General features: G+C 36.1%; 1 protein-coding gene across 1 annotated transcript in view; it reads right to left on the bottom strand.

The window, feature by feature from the left end:
* xpnpep2 (X-prolyl aminopeptidase (aminopeptidase P) 2, membrane-bound) overlaps positions 1-4,669 on the bottom strand; it is a 9,072-nt gene extending 4,403 nt beyond the window's left edge. Inside the window, exons 1-6 of the mRNA XM_073820229.1 lie at positions 4,509-4,669; positions 3,957-4,024; positions 3,451-3,561; positions 2,369-2,432; positions 2,119-2,223; positions 1,386-1,472 (exon numbers count right to left, since the gene is read on the bottom strand). Of these exons, the coding sequence (XP_073676330.1) occupies positions 1,386-1,472; positions 2,119-2,223; positions 2,369-2,432; positions 3,451-3,561; positions 3,957-4,024; positions 4,509-4,557 (484 nt within the window). The 5' untranslated portion in view covers positions 4,558-4,669. The remainder of the gene's footprint in view (positions 1-1,385; positions 1,473-2,118; positions 2,224-2,368; positions 2,433-3,450; positions 3,562-3,956; positions 4,025-4,508) is intronic.
* Positions 4,670-12,364: the final 7,695 nt, after the last annotated feature.

Here is a 12,364-nt window from a genome sequence, read left to right as displayed (position 1 = left end):
CATTGCATGGGTCAAAATTTTTGATTTTTCTTTTATGCCAAAAATCATTAGGAAATTAAGTAAAGATCATGTTCATGAAGATTTTTTGTAAAATTCCTACTGTAAATATATCAAATGTAATTTTTGATTTGTAAAATGCATTGTTAAGAACCTAATTTGGACAACTTTAAAGGTGATTTTCTCAGTATTATGATTTTTTTGCACCCACAGATTCCTGATTTTCAAATAGATGTATCTCGGTCAAATATTGTTCTATCCTAACAAACTATGCATCAATAAAAAACTTATTTATTGAGCTTTCATTTGATGTATAAATCTCAGTTTTGTAAATTTTACCTTATGACTGTTTTGTGGTCCAGGGTCACATATATATATATATATATATATATATATATATATATATATATATATATATATATATATATATATATATATATATAATGTGTGTGTGTGTGTGTGTGTGTGTGTGTGTAAAAGAGGGAATACATAAGACTATAGTCCACAAGAGAAAATAATAGTTGAATTTATAAATTTTTAAAAAAAAATTTATGGTTTAGTGATAGTTGTTCATGAGTCCCTTGTTTGTCCTGAACAGTTAAACTGCCCGCTGTTCTTCAGAAAAATCCTTTAGGTCGCACAAATTCTTTGGTTTTCCAGCATTTTTGTGTATTTGAACCCTTTCCTTTTCCATGACTGTATGATTTTGAGATCCATTTTTTCACACTGAGGACAACTGAGGGACTCATATGCTACTATTACAGAATTTCAAATACTCACTGATGCTTCAGAAGGAAAAACAATGCATTAAGAGCCAGGGGTGTAAACTTTTGAACGGAATGAGATGTGTACATTTTCTTATTTTGCCTAAATATCATGAAGAGATGGATCTTAAAAATATACAGTCATTGTTGGAAAGGGCTCAAATACACAAAAATGCTGAAAACCAAAGAATTTGTGGGACCTAAAGGATTTTTCTGAAGAACAACATGCAGTTTAACTGTTCAGGACAAACAAGGGACTCATGAACAACTATCACTAAACCAATAAAACAAAAACACACAGCTGTGCATCATTCTGGTAACAACACAGTATTAAGAATCAAGGGTATGTAAACTTTTGAACAGGGTCATTTTTATAAATTCAACTATTATTTTCTCTTGTTTAATTAACATTTTACAGATTCATGTATGTAAACGTTTGAATTCAACTGTATATAAGGAATTTTGTAAAATATAAAATTTATAATTTCCATTTTAATGCAGTTTAAAATGTACTATTATTATTATCAATGTTGAAAACAGCTCTGCTGCTTATTTTTTTTAGCATTATTCAATAAATATGAGTTTAAAAGAACAGAAAGTATTTTATTAGCACTGTTTGCTCACCTACAGAGAAGAGGAATGGGTCAAAGCCCACTTCATCTCCCTCAGGAATCTCTAGGATCAGCCAGTTGGTAATGCTGCGAGTGGAGGCTGTGATCCAGTAGAGTTAGACCGGGAAAGTGTTAAATACTCAGATCGAATTAACAACAGACAAAGCACAGGAAAAATAAAAGAATTCTACACAGCAATCAATGAAATAACATTTTCAATATCCTTCAAATATGTGACACTGGACCACAAAACCAGTCATAAGGTTCAATTTTACAAAACTGAGATGTATATATAATATGAAAGCTCAGTAAATAAGCTTTCTATTGATGTATGGTTTGTTAGGATAGGAGAATATTTGGCCGAGATACGTCTATTTGAAAATCTGGAATCTGAGGGTGCAAAAAAATCAAAATCCTGAGAAAATCACCTTTAAAGTTGTCCAAATTAGGTTCTTACCAATGCACATTACTAATCAAAAATTACATTTCGATACATTTACAGTAGGAGTTTTACAAAAAATCTTCATGGAACATGATCTTTACTTAATTTCCTAATGATTTTTGGCATAAAAGAAAAATCAATAATTTTGACCCATGCAATGTGTTTTTGGCTATTGCTACAAACATACCCCAGCGACTTAAGACTGGTTTTGTGGTCCAGGGTCACATATATGCTTCAAGACGTTCGCACACGTTCAACATTATTTAATTTAAGATATCAATTTCACTCATAATTTGTTCCTCACCATCTCGCTGTAGCTCCCAGTTACAGTCAATCTGTCTCTCTGCCTGAATCCAGTAGCGGCTATCGGTCCACAAAACAGCCTTGTTTTGAGTAATTACTGCTGTTCCTAAATATCAGAAACAGACTCTTCGTTATAACAGAAGACAGGAGTGGGCCGTTTGTCAAGGACCAAAGAAGTGACAAACATAAAGTGACTGAGAATGATGTATGGTGATACAGCAATATTATGATCAGCTGGCTGTGAAACACACCTGCAGAGCCAGTGAAGCCAGACATCCAGGCCAACCTTGCATCTCTGGGGGCGATGTACTCACTCTGCCAATAAAACCCACAGTTAGTTACTGTCACAAGGGAAATGTAAGAGAATGAAGAAGACTAAAAAAGAACAGGATGTTTAGGGGGGTCGGAAATTAATCAGGGCTTGGGTCAACAAAAGTGACTTAAAAGAGAAGTTCACTTCCAGAATGAAAATTTCCCGATAATTTACTCACCCCTATGTTGTCCAAAATGTGTATGCTTTCATTCTTCAGTTGCAAAGAAATTAAGTTTTTTGAGGAAAACTGTCTAGGAATTTTCTCCATATAGTGGACTTCAGTGATGACCAACGGGTTGAAGGTCCAAATTGCAGTTTCAATGCAGCTTCAAAGGGCTCTACACGATCTCAGCTGAGGAATAAGGGTCTACTCAAGTGGCTATTTTCTTAAAAAAAAAAAAAAAGATAAACTTTTTAACCACAAATGCTCATCTTGCACTAGCTCTGCAATGCGCATTTGTGACTTCATGCATTACATAACCATGTTGGAAAGTCACGCGTGGTTAGTTCATCTGTATACTGCAGGTTCAAAAAGGTAGAGTAGGTAAAAAAAAATCTAATTTTCTCCAAATTCAAAATCGTTTGACATTATTGTTTTATCTTTGTCACTGGGTCGGTACTTCCACCAATATCACGCGTGCATGATTACAAGGTCAAGCTAGTGCAAGACAAGCATTTCTGGTTAAAAAGTATAGAAATCTGTATTTTTTTTAACAAAATGATGGATCGTTTTGCTAGATAAGACCCTTATTCCTTGGCTGGAATCATGTAGAGCCCTTTGAAGCTGCACTGAAACTGCAGTTTGGACCTTCAACTTGTTGGCCATTATTGAAGTCCACTATATGGAGAAAAATCCTGGATTTTTTTCCTCATAAATCTACATTTCTTTTCAACTGAAGAAAGAAAGAAAGACATGAACATCTTGGATGACATGGGGGTTGAGTAAATTTTGAGGAAAATTTAACTTTAACTCTTTTAATGAATTAAATTTATGTATGACCATTTTTAGACTTTTAGTACCAGATGAGCATCTGTGGCTGGGATGATGTAGGCTGAGATGTTCAAGGAGATCATGGACGCTCTCAGATCACGAAGCCTCAGAGTCGTATTTACAGCTGTGGGTGGCAAATACTGGAGCAACAGGAATTAATAATTTCAATATATTGGATCAAAATAAATCGTTTCAATAAAACACCAACTTTCAACCATCATTTGAAATTCAACCTATATCCAGAGATTGAGTCGACTTCAACTGAGAGCAGCAGAACAAGACAGAGAAAGTTCACAGATAACACACACATCTCACTGAGATCAGATCTGGGGTGTGCATGACCTAAAAACTGTGTTCTTATCAAAGAAGAAGATCTCCTCACTGAGAGGCCAGATTAGGCCTCCATGCTGGAGACAGGGTTATTATTTTCTCTTCCCTCTGCTCTCTGAGCTAAAGAAGAGTCTTAGCAGAGGGCTAAATCAGTGTGGATACACAGAAGAAACGTGGACAGAGTAAGAACAGAAGAATAGAGTACCGGAGGAATTGCCGAACAGTTCCTCTCACTGCCTGACCCTTCTTCGGCCCACGCTGCATGTCTGCCTCCTGTGATGACACACAAGAAAAGACACATGCAAGACAACAGAGTAACTGTTTTAAACTCACTGTCAGCACATGTGGTGAACAAAGGTCAGCAATTGTGGTTAAACATACACCTTTATAATTCAAAATGATAACATTTTCACGTGTCAACGTGATTGAAACAGTAAACCCAACAGTTGCATTTCAACTCAACATGCATAAAATCTCAAAAACCAAGCTAAATATAGTAAACAAACCACACAGTCTCTTACATAAACAGATTCGTTTTACAGTTAGAGTGAGCATAATAACATTTTATAGCGGAATTAATTTTCAGGCTAATGCCATGCAAATATATTTCTAGCACACATAAACCAAACACACATGACACAACAACAGACAAAGAACAAATATGTTGCCTTAATGAAAGCCTTACTCATACATTGCATGATTGCCGCATAGTTACACCACACCATCAAGACTAAATCGCATACACAGTTTTTTTTACCTTGAAGAACCACAAGACACACAGCCAGTATCCAGCCTGAGGAGCTCATTTTAGACCATCTGCTCCAAGCAAGTCCACACACAGAGTGTGACAGCGGGGCACGAGTGTTTCTGTCTTGTGAGTCTGTGCGTGTGTGTGTGTACAAGGGTGTGTATGTCCTATCTGAAACTACATGCATTACCAGAGGCGTCCTAACCAGAGCCATGGCCAAATAGCTGAGGGGGAGGAACTTTGGCTGTGACTCTAATCTTTACTACTGTCATAAAAGTACAGAGTCTCTCTCTCCCTATGCCCTTCTATAATGCGCAGTGCATTTACCCAGGCATAGCGAAGCAATTGCAGGTCACAAAGTAAATTATAGTCAATGTCTCCTGTTATACATGTACTGTAGGCTAGTATGTTCCTGAAGTCCACTTATATGCATCACTCTGCCTTTCACTGAGAGGAAGTTTCGCAAGAAAGGTTGTATTGTGCAAAACACTTAAAGGCATAGTTCAACCAAAAATAAAAATTGTCATTGTTTATTGTGAAAACTGTAAGTTTCAAATTTAGGTTATTATCCACTTAAGATATTCTCACTTCCACGTATTGTTCATGTAGTTCCAAGATTTATTTTGTGATTCCAGAGCATCAAGTTCTGGGGGTAAAATATGTTTTTTTGGTCAGGTTCTCCTGGTAAAATTTAAATTCCAGGGGCTAAACATTATGTTATTGGGGTCATTACATCCCACGGACATGAAAAACAACCCGTGGCAACTGAGTTACAGTAGCTCAATTCCACGGAAAAAAGGCAGACTTGGCAACACTAATTGTGACCAAAAATTGCGTTTTGGCGATAAAAAAACGTGTTTTTTTTTGGTGAGGTTCCCCTGTCAAAATTCGCATTCCAGGGACTAAATATCACATTATTGGGGTCACTTGAACCCGCGGACATGAAAAACAACCCATGGCAACAGTGTTAAAGTAGCCTAATTCCGCAGGAAAACTGCAGACTTGGCAACACTGATTTTGACCAAAAATTTTGCTCCGGCGGCAAAATAATTTTTTTTTGGTGCGGTTCCCCCGGTAAAATTCACATTCCAGGGGCTAAATATCACATTATTGAAGTCACTTTAACCCGCGGACATAAACAAAAAACAACAACAACCCATTGCAACTGTGTTAAAGTAGCCCAATTCCGTGGGGGAACTGCAGACTTGGCAACACTGAATTTGACCAAAACTTGCATTCCGACAGTAAAATACGCATTTTTTTGGTGAGGTTCCCTTGGCAAAATATGCATTCCAGGGACTAAATATCACATTATTGGGGTCACTTCAACCCGAGGACATGAAAAACAACCCATGGCAACAGTGTTAAAGTAGCCCAATTCCGCAGGAAAACTCCAGATTTGGCAACACTGATTTTGACCAAAAATTGCGTTCTGGTGGCAAAATACAAATTTTTTTGGTGAGGTTCCCCTGGTAAAATTCACATTCCAGGGGCTAAATATCACATTATTGAAGTCACTTTAACCCGCGGACATAAACAAAAAAAACAACAACCCGTGGCAACAGTGTTAAAGTAGCCCAATTCCGTGGGGAAACTGCAGACTTGGCAACACTGATTTTGACCAAAACTTGCATTCCGACACTAAAATACGCATTTTTTTGGTGAGGTTCCCCTGGTAAAATTCACATTCCAGGGGCTAAATATCACATTATTGAAGTCACTTTAACCCGCAGACATAAACAAAAAAAAAAACAACAACCCGTGGCAACAGTGTTAAAGTAGCCCAATTTCGCAGGAAAACTGCAGACTTGGCAACACTGATTTTGACCAAAAATTGCGTTCTGGCGGCAAAATACAATTTTTTTGGTGAGGTTCCCCTGGTAAAATTCACATTCCAGGGGCTAAATATCACATTATTGAAATCACTTTAACCCGCAGACATAAAAAACAACAACAACAACAACCCATGGCAACAGTGTTAAAGTAGCCCAATTCCGTGGGGAAACTGCAGACTTGGCAACACTGATTTTGACCAAAACTTGCATTCCGACACTAAAATACGCATTTTTTTGGTGAGGTTCCCTTGGTAAAATACGCATTCCAGGGGCTAAATACTATGTTACTGGGGTAACTTTAACCCGCGGACATAAAAAACAACATGTGGCAACAGTGTTAAAGTAGCCCAATTCCGCTGGAAAACCGCAGACTTGGCAACACTGATTTTGACCAAAACTTGCATTCCGACACTAAAATACGCATTTTTTTGGTGAGGTTCCCCTGGTAAAATTCACATTCCAGGGGCTAAATATCACATTATTGAAGTCACTTTAACCCGCGGACATAAACAAAAAAAAAACAACAACCCTTGGCAACAGTGTTAAAGTAGCCCAATTTCGCAGGAAAACTGCAGACTTGGCAACACTAATTTTGACCAAAAATTGCGTTCTGGCGGCAAAATAATTTTTTTTTGGTGAGGTTCCCCTGGTAAAATTCACATTCCAGGGGCTAAATATCACATTATTGAAATCACTTTAACCCGCAGACATAAAAAACAACAACAACAACAACAACCCGTGGCAACAGTGTTAAAGTAGCCCAATTTCGCAGGAAAACTGCAGACTTGGCAACACTGATTTTGACTAAAAATCGTGTTCCAGCAGTAAAATATGACTTTTTTGGTGAGGTTCCCTTGGTAAAATATGCATTCCAGGAACTAAATATCATATTATTGGGGTCACTTCAACCCGCGGACATGAAAAACAACCTGTGACAACAGTGTTAAAGTAGGCCAATTCTGTGGGAAAACTGTGGACCTGGCAACACTGATTTTGACCAAAATTCAAACCATCCAACAGAAAACAACTTTGAGTTCATCTCTAATAAACAATAAGAACCTCCAGTGAATTAAATAATACAGCATGTCACTTGATTGTTATATGAAGATGATTGTCTAGACAGAGATAATTACTGTGCCACAGTCAGATCCCAGTGAACAGCTGAGATGCACGTCTGGCCGTTCCTCTGCCACCAGACTCATTACTGCATAGCAACAGTGTCATCTGCAGACTTGGAGGAGATTTACCTCCTTGCTGAGATGTTGTATTCTTATGAGCAGATTATTAATGCAAAATCTCTACATTCAAGTGTTCAGAAAGTTTCTCCACATGAAAACAATGTCAAAATAAAATCTAAACAGATGCTATTTACTTTTAAAGTGAACATTGCTGTTCTTATCTGTGCATTTTAAATCAATTGTTGGACTTCATAATCTTTTATCAAAAGATAAAGCTCTTTGTCTGGAATAGTTTTCCTTGTCCAGTGACATCACATATTGATAACAACATAAAATACTGTAACCAACCATAAAACCCAACAAAAGGTGGTTACTAATTAACACAAGAACCTACAATCAGTGACATTAAGATAAAACCACAGGCCCAACATTTCAGAGCTCCATCATCAGGGGCATCTTCTGAGTAAATTTACATAAGATTATAGACAGACACTGTTTCTTACACAATATACATCCAGAGATACATCCTTGTCACATGCAAGTGTTGCTAATCAACCAGCAGGGGGCAGGTTTGCTCCATTAGATTTGTTCTGGCTGTAGTGGTCATAACTTGATAGAGAGGGAAATATTATACAGCATAAATGCCACTGATTATATTATTTACAATTATATTGAACTCCTAAACACAGCTGAATCACAGCAGGAACATAAATATTCAAAATCTTAAAAACAATTTTTTGTTTGTAATGAAACTGAGAATAAATTAATAATAATGATATGAATACATGATTGGTATAATTAAAGAGAGGGAATTTCTAAAAAAAAAAAAAAAAAAAAAAAAATATTAAGAAGCCAGAGTAAATAAATTATACATTCACATATATACTAAAATGCCTCATTACTTTTTTCTCAGATTTAATTTGCCTGGTTGACAATTTACTATTGCTGCTTATTTACATAAACACAAACACATGCGATTGCACATACTTTATGCAATATTTTATTCAATTGCACCCCTATTTACAAGCTTGTAAACACACAGACAGACTCAATTATGTCCTATGCACATTAAGTATGTAGATCTGTGTTCTCACATGCCAGCGAACCCTCCCCTGAAACCAGTGGCTGTCTTCATTATTTGCTCAAATGAGCACAGTGCTCAAAGTTATAGATAGATATTAATAAATGGTAGCCCTGGCAACCGTTCCCTGGTAATGTGGAGCAGCACGGGGAGCCACAAGCAATACCTCCACTGACACAGAGCAGCAGAGCCCAGATAGCCTTAGACTCACATCCATAGATCATTGATCTCAGATCAGTCAGAGTGCAGCCCAGCGCAGTCACACGCTACATTTCCTACTGTTCGCACTGTAATACACTCTGACTCAGGTAAATGTAGCACAGTCATATGATATGTGTGTCAGCTGTCTATCACTATTAAAGTATCTCTGCTGTTAAATTTAGTGGATTGTTGAGGTTAGGTATGTTTTTACTTTTCTATATAATCAGACATACATTTTTTTACCTGGGAAATTATAAAATAAAAGCACATATGACTTGCACGGATATAGACCTGCACTGAAGAGGCTCTGAGGCAAGTATAGGGACAAGAATATGATACAAGGACCAAAACAAAACAAAAAACAGCAAAACAAAACAGCAAATCAACAAAACAAAATAACAAAAAACAGCCAAGCAAAACAGTAAAACAAAACAGCAAAGCAACAAACAAGACAAAAAAAAAAAAAAAAGCAAAAAACAGCAAAACAAAAAACCCAGCAAAGCAAAAGAACAAAACAAAGCAAACTGCAAAATAAAATCGGGAAAAGCAACAAAATGAATGAAACAAAATAAAACAAAACAAAAAACAGCAAAGCAACAAACAAAAAGCAAAGCAAAGTAAGTAAACATCAAAAATAAAACAAAACAGCAAAGCAACAAACGAAACAGAAAAAAACAGCAAAGCAAAACAACAAACCAAAGCATATCAACAAAACAAAAGAGCAAAGCAAAGAAACAAAAAGAAAAACAACAAAAAAACAGAAAAACAAAATAGCAAAGCAACAAACAAAATGAAACTAAACAAAACCAAACAAAACAGCAAAGCAAAACAAAACAACAAAGCAAAGCAAGACAACATTAAAAATAAAATAAAACAAAACAAAGCAAAGCAACAAAACAAAGCAAACAGCAAAACAAAATTGTGAAAAGCAACAAAATGAATGAAACAAAACATAACAAAAAACAGCAAAGCAACAAACAAAACAAAAAGCAAAGCAAGAAAACATCAAAAATAAAACAAAACAAAATGGCAAAACAACAAACGAAACGGAAAAAACAGCAAAGCAAAACAACAAACCAAACCATATCAACAAAACAAAAGAGCAAAGCAAAGAAACAAAAAGAAAAACAAAACAAAAAAACAGAAAAACAAAATAGCAAAGCAACAAACAAAATTAAACAAAACAAAACAGCAAAGCAAAACAACAAAGTAAAGCAAGAAAACATTAAAAATAAAACAAAACAGCAAAGCAAAGCAACAAAAAAACAAACAAAGCTAAAACAACAAAGCAAAGAAAGAGAAAAAACAGCAAAACAAAACGGCAAAGCAAAGCAATAAAACAAAACAAAATGAAAAGAAACAAATAAAAAACAGCAAAACAAAGCAGGAAAGCAACAAACGAAACTGAAAAAAAAAACAGCAAAGCAAAACAACAAAACAACAAGAAAAACAAAACAAAACAGCTAAATAAAACAGCAAAGCAACAAATGAAATGAAACAAAACAAAAAAGCAAAGCAAAACAAAGCAAAGCAACAAAATGAAAACAAAAAACAGCAAAGCAAAACAAAAAGCAAAGCAACAAATTGAAACAAAACAAAACAACAAAGCAAAACAGAACAGAAAAACAAAACAGCAAAGCGACACAATAAAAAGGAAACAAAACAAAAACAGCTAATCAAAACAAAACAAAACAGCAAAGCAACAAACACAACGAAAAAACAAAAACAGCAAAGCAAAACAAAACAAAGCGAAGCAACAAAAAAAGACAAAACAACAAAAAAGCAACAAAGCACAACAGAATATAGGCTGCTAGCTATTTGGTTTTAGAAGGGTTTTAGGCAATTTTTTGGCTGGAAGAGCAAGTGGCTGAAAATCAAAATCAACCGAAAGCCATCAATCAGTCAAAACCAGTAAACCAGCTTAGTTTGATTTAAAACTTTAAAAAGTTAAACTTTAAACTTTTGAATGCAGAGTAGAGACTTGAAGGTGAAATATTTTGGCTTGTATCAATAAGAAATCACCTAGCAATGCCCCATCAACCATAGAACCTTAGAACACCATATTTACTTTAGAAAGTGTAAATATCTTTGTACTGTTTTGCTCTTCACATTGTTTCCCATGATGCAGACTGTGCCCCTCACCTGCTCACTGTAAGTCTCGCGCAGTCAATCATTATCTATGATGTGACTACAGTAGTTACTGTCAAATTCCTGGAGGTGCTGGTACGTAAATCAAAGATATCAGCGCTAGTAGAGACCAAGGACACACAGCATGTGTTTTCCCCTTGAAATATGTTATGCGGTGTCAAATGAAAAGGAGAGAAAGAGAGAATGTGCCTAGAGAAACAATGCAAAGTGCGCAGAGGAAATCCTTTAGGAGTAGCATATACAGTACGAAGCCTCAGAAGGTTGTGAGCCGGGTCACGTAATACAGTCTGCCCCTAAACTTCAGTTCACAGTCTCTGAGCAAAGGAAACAGAACCCATTGCACTACAGAGCCCCTTCTGTCAACACGGACAATTTTAGGTCCCAAAGTCACAGACTGTGAACACAACGATTTCCCTTTAGATTAGATCGATTACTGTGTTTTTGGCACAGACAAGCAGAAATTTCTCTTTCTAAATGGTAATTGCTGCAAACTTTGCTAAGTATGCCAGATTAAAAGCAGGTGGACGTTGTGTAAAGTTTTCAACATGTTTGAAGTTAGCTTTTAACATGCAATGCCAAACATTGCGAGGAAAAATTTCATCACTGTGACTGAAATGCTCTCTGAATGTTTTTGTAATATACACTGTATCATGCAGTATACACTTTTCAAAGCTACAAAGTGGAGTAATGAAAGTAGAAATCATCACGGGCTGCAATACACCAGATCGTGCCGAAAGGAGACAGGAACGTGAAGACAACACATGGAACGGATCACCAAACCGGACACATGTCATCAGAGTGATCTCATTGACACGTCAAGCAAATTATACACGCTATGCTTACTGACAATTTAAAATCTAATTAAGCAAATCATAGATTTATTCTGTCATTAGATCTGCCCATTAAAGGGATAGTTCACCCAAAAATGAAAATTCTGTCATTACTCACCCTGATGTCGTTCCTATAAGACCTTTGTTCATCTTTGGAACACAAATTGTAAGAGCCATATTTCATAATTCATTATTTATATTGATTATAATATTATGTGTGTTATATTATGTTGTATATTTTTCAGTTTATATTAGTTTTTTACTGCGCATGTCTAATGACGTCATTTCATAGTCCACGTGCTTGGTTAGACGCACGTGAGAAATCAGTAAGTTGCGAAAGTTCTGGAGGACACAAGCTTTTGACCGTAATTAAGATCAGTCTGGAATTAAGATTCATGAAGATACAGCCATAAGTTGTTGTGACTAAAGTGGATTTATATGAAAATACTGTAACAAGTGTTAAAACGTTCGATGTTGAAAATAAATGAGGAAACAAAAAGGACGTCATGGACTTCCGAGTCGTGAGTAAATCATTTCAAGAAGAAAGATACGCGTCGAAACTTGTGGATTAACTAAAGGAAAATACATGTCC

This window comes from Garra rufa, chromosome 16, assembly GCF_049309525.1.
Source record: "Garra rufa chromosome 16, GarRuf1.0, whole genome shotgun sequence".
Taxonomy (NCBI): Eukaryota; Metazoa; Chordata; class Actinopteri; order Cypriniformes; family Cyprinidae; genus Garra; species Garra rufa.
Note: the sequence above shows the minus strand (reverse complement) of the source record. Positions and strands in the feature narration are given on the sequence as shown.